The sequence below is a fragment of the Hippocampus bargibanti genome, linkage group LG03 (assembly GCF_051943395.1).
Source record: "Hippocampus bargibanti isolate YZ-2025 linkage group LG03, ASM5194339v1, whole genome shotgun sequence".
NCBI classification, from domain to species: domain Eukaryota; kingdom Metazoa; phylum Chordata; class Actinopteri; order Syngnathiformes; family Syngnathidae; genus Hippocampus; species Hippocampus bargibanti.
The window spans coordinates 2993007-3015000 of NC_142736.1; the positions used below are offsets into that span (position 1 = coordinate 2993007).

Here is a 21994-nt window from a genome sequence, read left to right on the forward strand (position 1 = left end):
TAATATATAGGTAATAGAAAGCCAGCTAGCCAGATATATACCAGATAGCTATATAGCTAGTAGATAGCCAGCTAGTTAGCTAGATAGCCAGATAGCTATATAGCTCATACGTCTGTGTATGCTCTCAGTCATGCAAGAGTGGTCCATCGATGAAAAGGTTTGTTTCAGCTGTCATCTGTACTATCTATATAGCTAATAGATAGCCAGCTAGTCAACTGGATAGCCAGGTAGCTATATCGCTAAAAGATAGCAAATAGATAGCCAGCTAGTCAGCTCGATAGCCAGATTGCTGTATAGCTAATAGATAGCTAACATATAGCCAGCTATATATATGTATATAGCTAATAGATAGCCAGCTAGTCAGGTGGATAGCCAGGTAGCTATATAGCTAAAATATAGCAAATAGATAGCCAGCTAGTATAGATATCTAACAGATAAATAAATAGTAAAGAATATGTCTTCTTTGAAAAAATGGGTAAAAATGGATACGGTGATGCAAGTTTTTTCATGTGTCAAGAGTGTTTAAAAACACACACAAACACACACACACAGCCATGTGGGTGGTATATGAGTCACTTGAAATAGTCCCTCAAAATTTTGTCAAGGCTTTGAAGCCATACCGGGTCAAAGTCCCGCAAAAAAAAAAAAAAAAATGACAAGAGAATTTAGAGACAAAATATACTTGTGTAGTAAACGGTGTTTGTGATCATTACCGAGCATTGGGATACGGGGTGAGGATGACGGCAGTGTCGGCGCTAATGTCAATCACGCAATGCTCGGCCTGGATGCCCATGCCGCACAGCTGGATGTCCTGAGAGTCTGCCGAGCCCACCTGGGTGTGATCCTCCTGAAAATGAATAATCAAGATGAGCAGAATGCATTTTTATGGAATCGTCGTCGTGATATGCGCGTACCTTTAAATAGTACACCAGCAGCTCGTTGAGCGCCGGGTCCGCATTTAAGTTGACCAGGAAGCTTTTATCGTCGCCTACTTTGATGCCGGACGACTGAAGGGAAATGCCAAGACTCTCCAGCTGCTTCTGACGTGCCTTTAAAGACAACATATCGTGATTTAAAGGACAACCGACAGCGCTTTTTTATTTCCTAACTGACATCAGAAAAACGTTTCATAGCATCTAAAATACCCAAAACACGCAGGATGATATTTTTAGTCAAATGCAAAACACCAATAAAAATGACTTAAAGCAGGGGTGTCAAAGTCATTTTTTGCCGCGGGCCACATTGTTGTTATGGTTTCCTCTCGAGGGCCGTTATGAATTTGGGGAACCCATTAGAATGTTTAAATCCCTCCAAATATTACATATAGAGCACACAGCAAATTAATGAATACCTCGTTTTCAAATCTGAAGTCAAGAATAATGACTTTTATTGTGGTTGACATCCAAAAATATGAAATTTTGGCTCATATTTTAGCAATCATCATGGTATTTAACAAGTTTGATTTGCTTTCACGGGCCGAAAAAAATGATGTGGCGGACCGGATTTGGCCCGAGGGCCTTGACTTTGACACCTGTGACTTAAAGTGCCTAAAAACTTCTTCAAATTGAACCCGGAAGTGGCCAGTTTTAGAAGGTCCCGCCCCCTTTTTTCGAGATGTCACGCCAAGACGTCTTGCATTGCTGGAGAATTAAAACAATGGCTTCAGATTCGGAGAATATGCTTTCTTGTTACACATCCAGTTATGAATATGATTCAAATAGTTCTGAAGAGGAAAGCATACATGTTTGCAATCGATTAAAGAAGTCCTTCCGAATAAATTTGAGCCGTCAGGACTCCAATGTAGCGTCCGAGAAAATGCAGAAGAAATCTAGCTAGCAAGCCAATAGATAGCTAATAGCTAACCAGCTTAGATAGCTAGCTAGCTAGCCAGCCAGCCTAAATAATACAGGTCTGGAGTTTTCTGAGCTTGAAATGGGGATGGCGATACAAAATACAATACAATGCATACATTTTGATTTATATCGCGTTTTCACAACAGCTCACACTGTAACAAAGGGCTAACATGGACAAAAGGCAAATGCTGCCCCCTGGTGGAAGGGAAAAACATTGCTAGAGGTCTGACCAGCGCTTCATATTCATAACTGGATGAGTAACAAGAAAGCATTTCCTCACCGTACTGCCCAATATTCCTACATGCTGGTCTAGTTACCTGTGCAACCTCCTCCGTTTTGCGAAGCTTATCCTCCCACGTGACGGTCATCTCGTGAATCAACTTCTCAGACTCTTCCAGGCGTTCCTTGAGCTCTGGTGCTTTCAAGGACTGCATGGAATCGACACAAAAAAAAGACATGTTAAAATACGATGAAGATCTCGGTTGATCATCGCAAAAGGAATCTCACCTCCGCTTGAGTGAGCTGCACTCGCAGTTTCTCCACTTCCTCACGAAGCTCCCGGATGATGCGAGCATTGGGGTCCTCGTTGACCACGGCGTGGTTGACGATACTTTTAGCCCGGTCGGCGTATCGCAGCGTGGAGAGCGTCTCCTCGTAATTGTCAGCGGCCGGGCTCACCGTGGCAACCATCGCCGTGCGGCTGTTGCCGCCGAGACAGTCCTTCGAAAGCAGAAATGACAAGTATAAAAATAAAATAATATTAAAAAAAAGAGAGTAGGCCAGAAATGCATGTTTATACCTTCAGTAGCCATGTGAGAACAGAATCTCGGTAAGGAACAAATTTGGTCTTGTTTTTGGCAGTTCCTTGCTCTGCCAGAGCAGAGATCACCAAGCCAAGAGTAGTCAGCGACCTGACAGGCAAACAAACACAACTTAAGCTAGAATAAAACATCTTTATGTTACGAGGGTTGTAAAGTGGCGGACATTTTGAAGTCAATTTCTAAGAATTCGGGATGTATTCAAAATGGCGGCTGGTCTGCTTTTGAGTTAGCGTCGAGATGCTCTTGAGCAAAAAGTTGCCCTGTAGCACTGTCAGCACTGTAGTGGTGACGTTTTTCATTCACTTAAAAGGACAACCGACACCTACGGACAAATTGTGTCCATAATTTGTAAAATCACTTCAAATGACATCTACTGAGCGTATTTTACAAAGATTACACGGCATAAAACGAAACAAAAAAATGGTGTTGGTTGTCCTTTAAGACATGTGTCAAAGTTAAGGCCCGGGGGCCAAATCTGGCCCGCCACATCATTGTATTCGGCCCGCGAAAGCAAATCAAACTCGTGAAATTACATGATGCTTGCTAAATCCGAACCAACATTCCAAATTGTCCCACGTAATCCACAAAAACACTCATTATGTTTTACTTCAAATTTGAAAAATAGTTATTCATTAATTCATATCCTCGTGCATTCCTAAATGTGTATGATTTGGTTGTATAAGTAGATTGGAACACAAATTACTGTATATGTACAGCAGGGCGTTTTTATTATCCTAAAAAGAAATTATCCATTTTCTACTACGCCCATCCTAAAAAAAAAAGGTTGCAGCCCTGTTGGAGCCTTGTTGTTCTTGTACTTTGTGTTCTAGCCAAATATTTGAACAACAAATACAGTAAAGTCTCGTTATATCGATATCGGATATATCGATAGTCCCGGTTATATCGATACTATTTCTATGCACGCACAGAGAAAATTACATGCAAACAGGGTCGGATATATCGATAGTCCTGGTTATATCGATATTTTTTCGGACTCCCTTGAATATCGATATAACGAGACTTTACTGTATGCTAACTCAGCAACTTTGATGATGTAATAAGTTTTTGATACTAAAACAAAAAGCAGCACAAAGCACAACCCCTATAACTACAATATAAAATGTACTAAATCATTATTATTATTATTGTATTTTTTTTAACTCATCATGATCTGATTCATACTTGTTGATGTTGCTTCCCTCTTTGAGACGCTCTCCGGCCGCTCCGGTTTTGGCAGCTCGCTCACTTCCAGCCAAGTCCACCAGACTCAGTCGACTTACTTTCTCACCACTTGTCTGCAAAATAGAAAAAAAAAGAGAGAGAGAGAAAAAAAAACAGAGAAGGCAAAGGGATCATATGATTTATGGCTCATTTGCTGCATTAAAAAATATGCGTTTGAGGCCGTGAGCAACGTTGATGATGCGCCTCGGCAATACAATAGGCCACAGGTGTCAAAGTCAAGGCCCGCGGGCCAAATCCGGCCCGCCACAATTTTTTTCGGCCCGCAAAAGCAAATCAAACTTGTTAAATTCCATAATGATTGCTAAAATCTGAGCCAAAATGTCATATTTTTGGATGTCAACCACAATAAAAGTCATTATTCTTGACTTCAGATTTGAAAACGAGTTATTCATTAATTTGCTGTGTGCTCTATATGTAATATTTGAAGGGATTTAAACATTCTAATGGGTTCCTCAAATTCATAACGGCCCTCGAGAGGAAACCATAACTACAATGTGGCCCGCGGCAAAAAATGACTTTGACACCCCTGCAATAGGCTATTGTGAGTCGCACATCAAAAAAGAGTCTGACCAATCTCTAATCTTTGAGAGGGGTTGTAAATATGTTTTTTTTTTCTCAGCAAACTGACTAATCGCCACGTTGAAGCTCGTTGTTTACTGGCAATGAAGGTGGTTTCCAAAAGTTCCCAATTTACATTGAACATCTTGATTGACAAGTTTGACTCTTCTCGTGAGCAATCATTTACGCAATCATTGTCCACTGAAATGAATTGAAATCCGCTCAATGTACATGTTTGGGCATACATCACTAATCGGTGTAGTTTGATGACATCACCTAACTGCACTCACATTGGAGGTTAAGTAACACAGGTGTCAAACTTAAGGCCCGTGGGCAAAAACTGGTCCTTCCACGTCCTTTTATTCGGCCCGTGAAAGCAAATCAAAGTCCGAACCAAAATTTCAAATTGTCGTATGTAAACCACAATAACAGTCATTATTTTTTATTTCAAATTTGAAAATGAGTTATTCATTAATTGTTTGTGCGCTCTATATGTAATATGTTTAGTCATCTATTTGTTTATTTATGTATTTGTTTATTTATCTATTTGTTTATTCATCTATATATTTATGTATGTACACATTTTTTTATTTAATTGTTTGTCTATTTGTTTATTGATCTATTTTTATCCATGTATTTGTTTATTTATCTATGTACTCATCTATTTATTTATTATTGTCTTTATTTACCAATTTTTAAGGTATTTATCTATTTGACTATTTTTTATTTATTCATCTATTTGTTTATGTATCTAATTATAATAATAATAATAATACATTTCATTTCTAAGCACCTTTCAAAACTATCATGGTCACTTTACAGTCACAGGATACGTTTTTTTTCTGTGGGTAAGCAGTGGCAACCACACGCGCCAGCGTTCACTCAACCCAAAATAACTCAAATAGATAGAAAGTTAGCTAGCTAGCTAAAAGCAGTATTTTTTTAAGGGATAAGGCAATGCACATCAAATTTTTTTTCATTCATATTTTTATTTATTTATTTGTATATTTGTTTATTCATCTATTTTTATCCATTTGTTTATTTATCTATTTACATACTCATCTATTCATTTATTGTTTATTTTCTTTTTTATCTTGTTATTTTGTTTTTTTTTTGGCTCTTTTGACTTCAAGATGGCGCCACGAAATTTCTCCACTGCGAGACAAATGAAGGTACATCCAATCCAATCTTTATTTATTTATTTACCAATTTATTGTGTCTTTATTTATTTATGTGGTGGTGGTGAAACATTCTAATGGCTTCCCCAAATTCATAACCAGAGGCAACCGTAACTACAATGTGGCCCGCTGCAAAAAATGAGTTTGATACCCTTGGTGTATAATATTTCTCCAATGTCTTGAGTTGACGTTTGGAAAACGCCTGATTTAGAGTTTTTTTTTGTAATTTATGCTGTCATGATGCTGATTAAAATTGCCACTTTCGGGCAAAAACAAAAAAAACTCTTTTCTGGTTGTTCAGTTGAACCAAGCAGTGTAAATTTATCAATGTTTGCTGATGAGAAATAGAAACAAAAATGCCGCGAAGGACTGCGGCAGCCTTGGAAACTGCGGCGGTGGCTGTCAATTATTAACATAATTTGCCAGTGACGGCTTTGTGACCATCAATGAGATCAAGGAACAAAACCAGTGAGGCCTCGTCTTCACTTTCAACTGCATCAGACCAATGACAGGTCATAACACAGATCACCAAATAAAATTGTAATCTATCCTAACTATGTTATGAAGTTACCTGTTTATGTGGATGTAACTTACCCCAGATTGGACGTCCGTCAAGGTGTGCGTGAGGATAATGTTGAAGACGGCATGCGATCGACTGCTCTCCTCGTTCATGTTGGTGGCAGCAACGGTGCGAGACTTATTACCTTCTGACATCAGTACCTCGATGTCCTGTCAATGATCGAATTGCTTAACAATTGAAAAGAAAGGCGCATAAAGACAAAGCTCACCTTGTAGCTAGCCACGGCTAGCCGAGATAGGCCATCCACATACGGACCCAAGACTTTATGTTCTCTCACTCTCAGCGTGTGTCTGCCGCTGTCAAGAAAACAAAAACGGTGAACAATGAAGATTTTCAGTGTCGCGGTTCTGACCAGGCAACTGTACCCCGGTTGGTGACCTTTGACCCCACCCCCTGATTTGGACTGAGAATTCCATCTATGGCATGGCGCATATGGTTGTCAGATGGAATGCTTTTTTTTTTTAAAGGCAAACAGGCAAAAAGGTCGAGTCGAGTCAAAGGTGGGTCACCGGCAGCGGGCCTGTGGTGCTGGTTTAGTGCTGGACATGACCTGAATTCCACCAATGAACAAAAGTAGTGACCACACGTGGCAGCTGGCCTTACCCAGTAATTTGTCACCCTCTTAACTCCTTCACTGCCATTCGCTAATTTATTCGGGGATTGAAAATATGACGCGAATTTGCGCTAGCAAGACGGCTAATTCGTCAGCGAGCGGGCTAATTAGTTAGCTAGCTGGCTAGTTAGTTAGCTAGCCGGCTAGTTAGTTAGCTATCTAGATGGCTAGTTAGTTAGCTAGCTAGCTGGGTAGGTAGCCGCAAACTAGCTAACTAACTAGCCAGCAAGGTAGCTAACTAACTAACAGCTAGCTAACTAACTCACCAGCTAGCTAACTAATTGACCAGGTATCTAGCTAACTAGCCAGCTAGCTAACAAGCCAGATATCTAGCCAACTAGCTAGCAAACTAACTAGCCAGCAAGCTAAATAACTAACTAGCCAGCTTACTAACTAACTAACTAACGATCAAATAAATAAATATGTCATTTGAGCACATTAATTTCAGCAGTGCGGATGAAACAATTAGAACCGGGATCAGGTGGTGGACGTACCCTTTGGGATCCAGCAGATCGCGAACCTTTTCATTGTAGATTTCCATGTAGGAGACCTCGACGGTGAACTTCTCCTGCTCACGTTGCTCCTTCTGCGTGCGGTCAAACAAAGCGCTACAAAGTCGGGGAATGAGACCCGGTTGGTCCCCCGAACCCATCATCGTGTAGGACTTTCCGGAACCTATGTAAGCAAAAAAAAAAAAAAAAAAAAAAAAACAAGAGAAGGAAGGTGTCATTTAAGAGAAACTCGACTTTAAATTGATTGATATTGCAAGAGATTCGCACTGAGCAGCTTTGGATGATAGCCTCACCTCATTTGTTGTGAAGAAACTTACCGGTTTGTCCATAGGCAAAGATACAGGCGTTGTAGCCAAGGAAGGCGTTATGAAGAAGACTTTCTCCAAGGCACTGAAACACCACCTCCTGACCTGGTGAGACATACACGTCATACTTGCTTTTAGTCTTTTGCACATCTCAATTTATCCCAATTGTGTTATCTCACAAATATTTTCAACCCTATTTCTTAGCTCTTAGTCACACAATCTTACTTTTATAAACATGTAGATTGGTACAATGAACAATATTCCATACTGTAAAATGTAAAACATTTTTGGTACAAATTAATTACAGAAAGGCGCTTAGAAATTAAATGGATTATTATTATTATTATTAAAGTCTTGTTATATCGATATCGGTTATATCGATAGTACTGCATATTACGATACTATTTCTATGAACGCAAGGAGAAAATTTACATGCCGCAGGATCGGATATATCGATAGTCCGGTTATATCGATATTTTTTCCGACTCCCGAGAATATCGATATAACGACACTTTACTGTAATTATTTAATCAATCGATGAACTAATTAATACAGTACCTAATAAATTACTTAATTAATTAATTAAATAATCATATGATCATATAAATAATAAATAGCTAAATTAAAAAAAACAAATAAGTAAATAAATAAATTAATAGATCCTTCCTGCACTACTCCTTACAGTAAAAAAAGTATATCAATTATTTATAATTACATTAATTATTTTTACTATATAATAGTTTTTTTTACTATAAATAGTAAACAAAATATAAAAAAACATATCAAGTACATAAACATATCTATGCAGTATATATTTAAAAAAACATGGATGATAACTAGAGAAAGAGTCAGATGGGTAGATGGAGATAATAAATAAATAAATACATAAATAAATAGATGAATAAATAAATAAATACACAAAAAAAAAAATATAAAAATATACAAATAAATAAATAAATATGGAATAAATAAATAAATAAATAAATAAAAACAAATACATAAATAGATAAATCAATAAAAAAACAAATAACAACAGAAATACATATATAGATAAATAAATACATACATAAACAAAAAAAATAAAAAATAGTACATAAATAGATAGGTACATAAAAAGTAATAAATAAATAAATAGAGCCAGCTAGCTACCTAGATAGCTAACTAGATAGATTGCTAGATAGCTAGCTAGATAGCTTAATAAATACGGTCTCGAGGGAAGCTTTATATAAATCTGATATATCATTAGTAGTAGTACACAATTCCATATCTATGAAGGCAAGCGACATCCTTTCCATATATCGTTCACCACTCATGCCGAGGATGTTTTAGGCCAGGGGTGTCAGAGTCATTTTTTGCCGCGGGCCACATTGTAGTTATGGTTTCCTCTCGAGGGCCGTTATGAATTTGGGGAACCCATTAGAATGTTTAAATCCCTTCAAATATTACATATAGAGCACACAGCAAATTAATGAATAACTCGTTTTCAAATTTGAAGTCAAGAATAATGACTTTTATTGTGGTTGACATCCAAAAATATGAAATTTTGGCTCAGATTTTAGCAATCATCATGGAATTTAACAAGTTTGATTTGCTTTCGCGGGCCGAAAGAAATGATGTGACGGGCCGGATTTGGCCCGCGGGCCTTGACTTTGACACCTGTGTTTTAGGCAAACTGACCGGCGAATTTCTCTTGATCCGATTCGTCCATGGACCAGAAGCAGTAGTCGTAGGCAAAAACCTGGAGAGCACACACAGCTGTAAGCAAATAACTACGATAAGCCGTTGCTATGGTGTGAATGTACAACACAAAGCGAATACGCTGTTCCCATTTGCAGACAGGGAGTCATTCCCAACACAAGCCGTGTTGTCGTTTACAGGCCAGGGGTGACTCACGAGCAGCAAAAATGAGCTCACCGCTGACATCGTCAGCGTCGGCATTACCTTGGACTGATTCCTGGTCAAGTTGTGCAGGGGGTCAAAGTGCATGCGGGGAAAAAAGAAAGAAGACATATTTCACACATTAGACAAATGACTGGAGTTCTTTTCAGCAAAGAATCGCATCTCTAGTGAAGACGGGAACGTAGAACTAAAAATAGCCTGCGCCACATTTGAATAGGCCACTGTGTGTTTTATATGCGTGGATGCGCGTGAGCATATACGTGTGGGTTTGTTTACATCCTAACAGCTGGTCATGTGACACAACCAAGTTTTATGTGCTACCTCCGGGGCACTGCGGAGGTGGGGGATGGTACATGGCTTAGCATAGCTGGAGGTAGCTTGTCACTTTGAAGAAGAAATGGGGGTGTGGAGTATGGGGGAGCGAAGGGGTCAGTGGGTCGATGTCATGATAAAAAGTGAAAGTGACATTTCAAAGGGGGGAGAGATGACCTGAAAATGATAAATATGGTACTTAGGTATTCAAAATGAGTGCTTTCGTGGGGGGTGTTTGAAATTGAAATGTGTCGAGTGAGTTAAATGTTATGCGGCATGTCTGGGTGAAAACCCTGCGGCCATATGCAATTTTATGGAACGAATTTGGTTCATCAGCATGCTTATTTGCCTATTTATTTATGTATTTGTGTGTATTTGTTTATTTGTCTATTTATGTACTCATCTATGTATTTATTATATGTATTTATGTATTTATTTATGTATTTATTTATTTATTTCTCTATTTGTTGGATTGGATTTACCTTTCTGAGTCTTGCAGTGGAGAAATTTACATTACACAGCAGCAAAGTTTTGAAATTTATTAATTTATTGTTCATCTATTTGTTTATTTATCTATTTATTTACTCATCTATATGTTTATTCATCTTTTTAATTTTAATAAATTATTCTTTATTTTGTAATTGTCTATTTTTCATCCATCCATGTGTTTGTTTATCTATATTTATTTATTAAATTATTTATTATGTATATTTATGTATTTATTTTTTAACTGTCTATTTATTTATCTATTCTATCCATCTCTGTGTTTATTTATCTATTTGTGTACTCATCTATTTATTCATTATTTATTATCTATTTATCTATCAATGTACATGTATTTATTTATCCATTGATCTGTTTATTTTTTTATTCATCTATTTATTTAGTCATCCATTTGTTTATTTATTGATGTATTTATGTATCTATTTATCTGTATTTATTTATTGATGTATTTATGTATCTATTTATCTATTTGTCTGTATTTATTTATTTATCTATTTATTTATTTACACATCTATGTTTATTCATCTTTTTAATTTTAATAAATTATTCTTTATTTTGTAATTGTCTATTTTTCATCCATCCATGTGTTTGTTTATCTATATTTATTTATTAAATTATTTATTATGTATATTTATGTATTTATTTTTTAACTGTCTATTTATTTATCTATTCTATCCATCTCTGTGTTTATTGATCTATTTGTGTACTCATCTATTTATGCATTATTTATTATCTATTTATTTATCTATCAATGTACATGTATTTATTTATCCATTGATCTGTTTATTTTTTTATTCATCTATTTATTTAGTCATCCATTTGTTTATTTATTGATGTATTTATGTATCTATTTATCTGTATTTATTTATTGATGTATTTATGTATCTATTTATCTATTTGTCTGTATTTATTTATTTATCTATTTATTTATTTACACATCTATGTTTATTCATCTTTTTAATTTTAATAAATTATTCTTTATTTTGTAATTGTCTATTTTTCATCCATCAATGTGTTTGTTTATCTATATTTATTTATTAAATTATTTATTATGTATTTATTTTTTAACTGTCTATTTATTTATCTATTCTATCCATCTCTGTGTTTATGTATCTATTTATGTACTCATCTATTTATGCATTATTTATTATCTATTTATTTATCTATCAATGTACATGTATTTATTTATCCGTTGATCTGTTTATTTTTTTATTCATCTATTTATTTAGTCATCCATTTGTTTATTTATTGATGTATTTATGTATCTATTTATCTGTATTTATTTATTGATGTATTTATGTATCTATTTATCTATTTGTCTGTATTTATTTATTTATCTATTTATTTATTTACACATCTATGTTTATTCATCTTTTTAATTTTAATAAATTATTCTTTATTTTGTAATTGTCTATTTTTCATCCATCCATGTGTTTGTTTATCTATATTTATTTATTAAATTATTTATTATGTATATTTATGTATTTATTTTTTAACTGTCTATTTATTTATCTATTCTATCCATCTCTGTGTTTATTGATCTATTTGTGTACTCATCTATTTATGCATTATTTATTATCTATTTATTTATCTATCAATGTACATGTATTTATTTATCCATTGATCTGTTTATTTTTTTATTCATCTATTTATTTAGTCATCCATTTGTTTATTTATTGATGTATTTATGTATCTATTTATCTGTATTTATTTATTGATGTATTTATGTATCTATTTATCTATTTGTCTGTATTTATTTATTTATTTACTCATCTATATGTTTATTCATCTTTTTAATTTTAATAAATTATTCTTTATTTTGTAATTGTCTATTTTTCATCCATCCATGTGTTTGTTTATCTATATTTATTTATTAAATTATTTATTATGTATATTTATGTATTTATTTTTTAACTGTCTATTTATTTATCTATTCTATCCATCTGTGTGTTTATGTATCTATTTATGTACTCATCTATTTATGCATTATTTATTATCTATTTATTTATCTATCAATGTACATGTATTTATTTATCCATTGATCTGTTTATTTTTTTTTATTCATCTATTTATTTAGTCATCCATTTGTTTATTTATTGATGTATTTATGTATCTATTTATCTGTATTTATTTATTGATTTATTTATGTATCCATTTATCTATTTGTCTGTATTTATTTATTTATTTATCTATTTATTTATTTACTCATCGATATATTTATTCATCTTTTTATTTTTAATAAATTATTCTTTATTTTGTAACTGTCTATTTTTCATCCATCCATGTGTTTGTTCATCTATCTTTATTTATTATATTATTTATTATGTATATTTATGTATTTATTTTTTTAATTGTCTATTTATTTATTTATTTATTTATTCTATCCATCTCTGTGTTTATGTATCTATTTATGTACTCATCTATTTATTCATTATTTATTATCTATTTATTTATCAATTTACATGTATTTATTTATCCATTGATCTATTTATTTTTTTATTCATCTATTTATTTAGTCATCCATTTGTTTATTTATTGATGTATTTATGTATCTATTTGTCTGTATTTATTTATTTATTTATTATTTACATGCGGATCAAACGTCTAAGGATGGAGGACACTGATTTGCTGTGGCGACCCTTTGAAGGGAAAAGCCGAAAGGAAAAAAATATTATTTATTTCCTCATCTATTTCTTTACTCATCTTTGTATTTATTCTGTGATATGCCACCGTATGACAATTAAATCATGTACAATCTTTCGAGATCACGGCATCAGATGGACTAGTATTAAATGTGAGCACAGCTTGACATTCAAGTTTCATGGTCATTTTGAGTGTGTCAAAAGTGGCGGGTTGCTGTCAATTTTCCTTGGCGCAGTGAGTTCTTCATGTGATTTGGGAAGAAACCACACACAGCATGAGCCACATTAGCAGAGGATGAAAAAAAACGGATCCAAAAACTGCAGATGGAAATTCCTCAATAACCACAAACGCGGCTTTGTTGGTGAATTGACTTGACAAAGCTTGAATAAACTCTTTTTTTCAATTATTTTCAAAACAATATCGGTGATAGAGACAGAAATTGTATCAAACCTTTCATAAAATTGTATGTTGTTGATGTTTTACAGTGATACCTCGGTTTACGAACCCTTTAGCTTACGAATTTATGAAAATTTTACCTTGGCATCCGAACTTTACCTTGGCATACAAACTGTTTTCGTAAACGGAGCTGCCTCAATGAGTGATGTGTCATCCGCGAACGAGCAAAATGGCAGCCGACTGTTTTTGTCCTCTATTCCCCGCCCCCAGTCTTCGGTTATAACCACGTGATTGGTCAAGAACGCAGCAGTGAGGGGGGGTGGTTTAAACATGAAAGAGCCAGGCAGACGACAGTGAGAGAGTTTCAACTTTGACAGTTCAAAGGCAGAGTGTAGACTGCAAGGTTAAAATATCCCATCAATCAGGCTCCACAAACAACCCACGCAAGCCATCTGTAAACTTGATGCAAAAAGCTAACTAAACTGAACAATTGATTAGGAACAAGGTCAAATTATCACAGAGAAAGCACCTACAAGGGATCATTCCTCAAGATGGTGAAAGAAGGTTGTGTTCCTCATCAAGTGTTTAACGCTTATGAAACCGGCCACTCCATTCCATCAAGCCATCAATGACAATCACAAAGGTAAATAAAACAACTATATTATACAATACAGTTTATTTCTTTAATTATAATACCATAGCACATTTATTATGCATACAATAAGGTACATTTTGTGTCGTTTTAAGGCTTAGAAAATTAGAAAGTAGAAAATTATGTTTTATGGGGACCTGGGAACGGATTATTTTAATTTTAATGGTTTCCTCTGAGAAATTATTCTTTGGGATACACACTTTTCGCCTCTTCACACTCTGTCTGGGAACCAATTAAGTTCGTAAGCCAAGGTATCACTGTATTTTATTTAACACTCTTGTGAGGTCCTTCCAAGACCTGAGTAGGTTTTTGACATTTGCTGTGATGACAGCTGTCGCGGCTGCTTCGAAGACGACGGGCGAGAAGGCTCGTCAATTAATGCGGTAAGGCCACACCCGCTCCCAACGCCCTATGCCAAATGAGTAGCGAGAATTAGATGGCCCAGAGAGCCGCCGCCAGTCTCGCTCCTCCACTCCCATCACAGTCATTTCGAAAATATCTTAATGCATGGCTGCTTCCACCACCCCTCCAACCCCCCTTTTTGCCACTGTTCTTGCATTGTTCTTTCACCCCCCACCGCCACCCGCACCGCTGGGAATGTACCATCCGTGGCTGCGTGGGGAGAAACGAGGAGTGGAGGCAGGAATGTTGAATCGAAGCAGAGTTGGCGCAGAAGCGACACCGTGCGCAATAATGGCGGTGGCTGCATGCATAGAACGATCGACATTTTTTTTTTCTGTCAAGGCGACACCTTTTTTTTTATTTGGAAGTAGGGCGACTCTTAGCAGAGGTGGGGCACCACAGGGATGTGAAGTAGAACACCTGACATTCACACCTTTAACCATGTTGTTGCTGTTTGACTACTATGTAATACAGTGTTACCTTGGCTTACGAACTTGATTGGAAAAGTGTGTATCACAAAAAATAATTTCTCATTGGAAACCATTAAAATGAGAATAATGCGTTCCGAGGTCCCCATAAAACATAATTTTCTACTTTCTAATTTTAAAAAATAAGCCTTAAAACTATCCAAAATGTACCTTATTTTATGTATAATAAATGTGCTATGGTATTATAATGAAAGAAATAAACTGTACCGTATAATAAAGTGGTTTTATTTACCTTTGTGATGGTCGTTGATGGCTTGATGGAATAGAGTGGCTGGTTTCCTCAGCATTAAACATTTGATGAGGAACGTAGCCTTCTTCTTTCACCATCTTGACGAATGATCCCTTGGAGGTGCTTTCTCTGCGATAATTTTACCTTGTTCCTCATCAATTGTGTTCTGTTTAGCTGGGTTGATAGCTTTTTGCATTAAGTGTACCGATGGCTTGTGCCAGTTGTTTGTGGAGCCTGATTGATGGGATATTTTAACCTTTCAGCCTACACTCTGCCTTTGAATTATCAAAGTTGAAACGAGCCCAAATTTCACTGTTTTCTATCCATTTTGTCACTCTCTCTGTCGTCTGCCTGTCTCTTTAATGTTTAAACCATCTCCCCTCACTGCTGTGTTCTTGACCAATCACGTGGCTTGGACCGAAGACTGGGGGCGGGGAATAGAGGACAAAAAAAATGTTGGCAGCCATGTTGGTTCACTCTCTCTGTCTGCAACCCCCCGGCCCCATCACTGCTGCGTTCTTGACCAATCACGTGGCGTTAACCGACGACTGGGGGCGGGGAATAGAGGACCAAAACAAGCCGGATGCCATTTTCTTGTTAGGAGAACGGGCTCGTTTACGAATGACACATCACTCATTGTGGCAGCTCCGTGTGTATCCCGAAAAATAGTTTGTATGCTAAGGTAACATTTTCATAAATTTAACGTTCGTAAACCGAAAAGTTCGTAAGCCAAGGGGTTCGTAAACCAAGGTATCACTGTATGTCACAACAGTTGAGTGTTATGGGGAAGAAAAAGCATACTTTTTTGGACTGTACCATTGGGTGTGCCGCATATGCAAAATGTACGCTTTCGGAGGTCGAGCAACCTTGAAAGGAGGTTGTTATCACACTGGCCCATGGACTTGAGCACCTTTTGTCCTCCATGGTGCAGAAGATGCAAAATAAGGTCTCACAACTCTCATCATATGAGTCACTTCACGGCCACCGATTGTGATTGATGACTGTCACGAGCCGAGTCGGATGATTTGTGCTAACATACACGCATTCAGTGATTGCCCAAAGGCTGTGCATGTGTTGGTTCCTCATAACATTGATGGCCAAATGTCGATGTGATATCACATTCATTGGTGTAAAAAAAAGGTTGTGTGCCAATGTACACCTCCCTCAAAAAACCAAGATATGTGCCATTGTACTTTTTTTTTCCAGCAATACAAAAATCTATATATACAGAGAGATTTAAAAAAACAATGCTATTATCTTTGGTCACTGAATACAGTATTTACAAAAATAAATACTGTATTTTTTTATATTGAATAATTGAGTTTGTTAACTCATTCATTGCCATTCTCACATTTATTGGAGAATTGAAAAGTGTGACGTGGAGAGCCATTCCCAAATTTGTTTGTTTGTTTGTTTGTTTTCATGCTTGGGTGCAGATAAAGCACTGGCCATGGCCTCTGTGGGACAAATAAAGGTTTTCTGATTCTGATTCTGAATGTTTTTCCCTTCCACGAGGGGGCAGACTGTCCTCTTTTTTTTTCATGTTAGCGCATTGTTCCAGCTTCACCTGTCGTTAGAGCACTATATAAATCAATTTGTATGTATTGTATTAATTATTTATAACTTCATGTGTGATTTTATTGTTCTCGTGTTTATTGTTATTTTAATTGTAAAGTGTCCTTGGGTGCCTTGAAAGGCGCTTGCAAATTAAATGTATTATTATTGTATTCTATTTTGTACAGCTGGCCCCATTTCAAACTCAGATAACTCCAGACTAATATAATTTAGGAATTAACTCTTTTTTTTGACGCAAGAAGAGAGTCTAAGGTTTCTTCATAATAATAATAATAATAATAATAATAATAATAAACCTTCAAAGAAGTACAGATGACGGCTGAAGAAAACGTTTCATCCATGGACCACTCCTGTATGACTGAGAGCTTACACAGACGAAATAATAATAATAATAATAATAATAATAATAATAATAATAATAATAATAATACATTTAATTTCCAAGCACCTTTCAAAACACTCAAGGACACTTTACAGTCAGGATTTTTTTTTTTGTGCGGGTGAGCAACGGCAGCCATACACGCCAGCGTTCACTCTACCCGGATGTAATACAGCAGCAAAGTTATCAAAGGAAGAGAAAAGGAAAGAAAGTAAACAAAAAAAAAAAACTAAATAACAAATATAGTTCAAGAAATTGACTAAAGCGATGTAGGTCAGAATTTTCTAAACAAACGTCTTACACTGACTGTATTGAATGTGGATGTAGTCTTAAAATCAATATTCTGTGGGTCCTGCATTTTGAGTGAAAATGACAAAAACCCTGGCACTGGAGTGGACACATTTTTGCACATCGCCTAGCAGTGAATGAGTTGTGGTTGCATACCTATCAAAAATATTCCTCCTCCTAAAATAGCCCGATCCCACTTCTGATACCATGTCATGTGACAAAACGGACTGCAAGACAATGGTTTAATCCGCTATCAGCTACAAGAAGAGTTATCCGTCACTGATCCCGCCAGGGAGGGCAAAGAAGAATCCAATCAATGTAATGGCAAAACTGCACTTCTCGGTTATGCACTCACGTCTGTGAGCGGGATTACACAAACCGGCCTTACGTGACCCATTTAGTCCATTTATACTGACACGATGAGAGGCTTTAAATCCAAAAACAAAACAAATCTGTGTTAATGTGCTAATGCATTCACGGACCTGAGTTGGTCTGTCAACAACGACCAGCAAACCTGTTTGTTAAAGGACAACCGACACCACTTTTTTGTTTCCTAACTGACATCAGAAAAACGTTTTATAGCATCTAAAACACCCAAAACACGCAAGCTGACATTTTTAGTCATATGTAAAACACCAATAAAAATGACTTAAAGTGTCCAAAAACTACTTCAAATTGAACCCGGAAGTGGCCAGTTTCAGAAGGTCCCGCCCCCTTGTTCGTGACATCACGTCAGGACGTTTTCGCCTTGCTCTAGAATCAAAACAATGGCTTCAGATTGGGAGAAGATGCTTTCTTGTTACTCATCCAGTTATGAATATGATTCAAATAGTTCTGAAGAGGAAAGCATACATGTTTGCAATCGATTAAATAATTTCTTCCGGTCATTTTGATGCCTCTGGAGAGAAATGTGACAAACTCTTTAGTACTCACAGTACCCAAAAAAGGCAGAAGAGGGTGACAAAGCTCTGTGGAAATTGTCTCCTGGGACGTTTTCTAAGTGAACATCAAATACACTGTAGAAGTCTTGGCGCAACACACAACGATTCACCATCTCGTTATTTATGTTTTCCTTCTAATTTCGCCATCAACACGAAGTTTTCAGACCAAACAAAGTACCGCAAAATGCATTGAGGTGATGCAAGGTATGTCCTTTTTTCGGTCAGGGGCGTTCCTTCAGTGACGTAGGGGGAGGACTCCTCACCAACTCAAAAACAAGACTTCCGGAATATTCAGCGTGAGTCTTAAAATGTAGAATATAGCTATATGCGGCGTAATATTCGTAACATACGCTCAGTAAAAGTCATTTGAAATGATTTTACAAATTATGGACACAACTTGTCCAGAGACGTCGGTTGTCCTTTAGAAGGACCTAGTTGATAATACCCTCGTTTATCGCGGGAGATACATTCCAAAAATAGCCCGCGATAGGTTAAATCCGCAAAGTACAATGTAGTCAGCGTTTTTTGTTTTTTTTTTACACAATGCAAAACTGTACATACTGCAGAATGAAACAAAAAATAAAACCTTATTTTAATAGTTGAAATAACGGTGTTGTAAAACAATATTTTGCTGCTGCGCCTATTCGTCCTGACTCCGCTGATCTGCAGCGTCTTTTTCTACTGAAGGACTCTTTCTCCGAGAGAAGAACATTGCTATCAGTATCGATGAAAGAGTTTCTTCAGCCATCATCTGTACTTCGTTGAAGGTGTCGGACGTTTCCTTTCTTATCCAACAAGCCTCGTCAGCAAACTAAAGTCTTACTGGTAGTTTTGGCCCTATATATATATCCCTACTGTCCAGACGTGGCGGTGCCGGACTCTGCTGTGATTGGTCCCTTCTCTCAGGTTGGGGGGGAGCAGAGGACTAATCCCTGCGACTCCACTGATTGCTTCTATTGTCCTGACTGACGACTGGCTTGATTGCCCAATTTGCCCTGCTATCACCTCATCAGCATAACTAAGCCAATAGAGCCAATGTGCCTAAGCAGTCTATTGTATTCATTATTTATAACTTTATTTATGGTTTTATTGTCCTGGTGTCTGTTGTTCTTTTAATTGTAGAATGTCCTAATAATTAATTAAATTAATTATTTTTATTAATAATAATAAAAAAATAATAATAATAAACTTTGCTGCTGTGAAATGTAAATTTCTCCACTGCGAGACTAATAAAGGCAAATGCAATCCAATCCAAATCCAATAATACAGTAGGGGTATATACAGGGCCGAAACTACCAGTAAGACTTCAGTATGCTGACGAAGCTCCTTGGATAAGAAGTGAAACGTCCGACACCTTCAAAGAAGTACAGATGACGGCTGAAGAAACCTTTTCATCGATGGACCATTGCTGTACGACTGAGAGCTTACACAGATGTATTGTTATCAGTAGTTGTTGGCACTGTCTTTTTTTAGCAAGATTTTTATAAACCGACAGGGCCCGATTTCTAGAAGCAGAGTGCTCTATGAGCTGTTCAAAGCCAGTGTGTTTGATTTTATTCTGCTTTGTTTGCAGTGTTGTTTCTTGTACTTTCTTTGTTTGCACATTTGCATGCCAAAAATATTATTTTTTCCCCTGAAAGAAAATCCGCGATGCACCGTGAAGTGAACCGCGAAGCAGCGAGGGATCACTGTATATTGGAATTGTTCAAACTGGGACACAACGATCAGGTAGTTCGATCATGCTAGGCTAACGGTAGTTAGCACGATCTATCTAACACAATTTCTCAGTGGGGAAGCTGCACCTGCAACACTGCCCACTTCTTGCCAATAATAAAAAGGTCAGGTAAAGCTTTTTCCTTCCTTTATGCAAATTTTGTAGCGGCACGAGGGGGTGTGGAAAGAAGCATCTGTGAAGCGAGGCCAAGCACCTCACGCCGCTTCCTCGGCCTTTTGTCAGCCCCACAGGCGGCCGAAGAAACTACAGTCGCGCTCTTGTTCGCGCTGGCATATAAAAGTCACCATGGGGGAAAGTTTATGGTCGACAGATGTTCCGGTGAATGAGCTCGTGGACTTGCCAACGGTGGAGGAAAATGGCTTCACAGGCACTGGAGTCGACCCGCAGTTAACCTAAATACCCCCCCCCCCCACCCCCAACCCGTTTGTTGTTACCTCAGAAACGGAAGACTGGAGAAAAAAGGGAGGAAGCCAAGGCAGCGGGAGAAAGACAGGCTGAGCAAAGTATATCTCTATTTTTTTTTTTTTAACTCATTCACTGCCAGACGTGTAAAAAATGTGTCCACTGCAGTGCCAGGGTTTTTGTCATTGTCACTCAAATTGCAGGACCCACAAAATATGACCCACTTATCTGGTTTTCAACAAAGTGGACATACCTGGAGTCGCCCTTGCCCAGGTTGGCCATCGCGGGATGGAGGACAGTCTGGTTCTTCACCATCTCTACCACACATTTGGTGTTTAATTCCTTTTCTGTGGACAGGACAGGACACAGTGCTTAGATTGAATTCCTTTGTATTCAGACGTCAGTGCTAAACTTTAAAGTCAAACAGGGTTTAAAATTAATTAACACCACGTAGTAGTGACTTTGTGAATATTCAGCGCGAGTCTTAAAATGTAAAATATAGCTACAGTAAAGTCTCGTTATATCGATATCGGATATATCGATAGTCCCGGTTATATCGATACTATTTCTATGCACGCACGGAGAAAATTACATGCAAACAGGGTTGGATATATCGATAGTCCCGGTTATATCGATATTTTTTCGGACTCCCTTGAATATCGATATAACGAGACTTTACTGTATATGTGGTGGAATCTTTGTAAAATACGCTCAGTAGAAGTCATTTGAAGTGATTTTACAAATTATGGACACAACTTGTCCGGGGCGTCGGTTGTCCTTTAAATCTATTTACACGTCACCAAAAATCGGACATTGGCTGACTTTGATCGGCAGATGGAGATTTTTATTTTTCTATTGCACAAATTGTTTAGTGTGGATGTGTGTCGCTTTGACACAAACACAGTTAAGTGTGGAACATCCTCCTGGGAAATGGAAGCGCAGGATCAGTTAAATCACAGGTGTCAAAGTCAAGGCCCGTGGGCCAAATCCGGCCCGCCACATCAATTTTTTCGGCCCGCGAAAGCAAATGAAACGTATGAAATTCCATGATGCTTGCTAAATTCTTAACCAAAATGTCATATTTTTAGATATAAACCACAATAACAGTCATTATTCTTGACTTCAGATTTGAAAAGTAGTTATTCATTCATTTGTTGTGTGCTCTATATGTAATATGTGGATCGGATTAAACATTCTAATGGCTTCCCCAATTTCATAATAGCCCTCGGGAGGAAACCATACCTACAATGTGGCCCGCGGCAAAAAATGACTTTGACACCCCTGCGTTACATGAACTTTTACCTCAAATGTAAGCTTTTAAGTTAATCAATACAGCAGGACACACAGTTGACATAACCCTGAATTGTCTGTTTCACAACGAAAACCAGCACAGGTCAATCACCAGCTCTGTAGAAGGAATGGTGCCATTTTGTTTACTTTTCATTGCACTTTTTTTGGAGAGAGACATGATGTAAAATTTCGGAATA

At 36.8% G+C, this 21994-nt stretch overlaps 1 protein-coding gene across 4 annotated transcripts in view; it reads right to left on the minus strand.

Moving 5' to 3' along the window:
* The window catches only part of kif13ba (kinesin family member 13Ba), a 54772-nt gene that overhangs the window by 23314 nt on the left and 9464 nt on the right, over positions 1–21994 (minus strand). For all 4 annotated transcript variants that reach the window (XM_088991518.1, XM_088991517.1, XM_088991516.1 and 1 more), the window contains exons 2-14: positions 20761–20854; positions 9604–9616; positions 9340–9400; positions 7675–7767; positions 7340–7520; positions 6441–6528; positions 6247–6381; positions 3857–3969; positions 2653–2764; positions 2361–2573; positions 2171–2281; positions 915–1049; positions 714–847 (exon numbers count right to left, since the gene is read on the minus strand). In XM_088991518.1, coding sequence (XP_088847644.1) covers positions 714–847; positions 915–1049; positions 2171–2281; positions 2361–2573; positions 2653–2764; positions 3857–3969; positions 6247–6381; positions 6441–6528; positions 7340–7520; positions 7675–7767; positions 9340–9400; positions 9604–9616; positions 20761–20854 — 1483 coding nt within the window. The remainder of the gene's footprint in view (positions 1–713; positions 848–914; positions 1050–2170; positions 2282–2360; positions 2574–2652; positions 2765–3856; positions 3970–6246; positions 6382–6440; positions 6529–7339; positions 7521–7674; positions 7768–9339; positions 9401–9603; positions 9617–20760; positions 20855–21994) is intronic.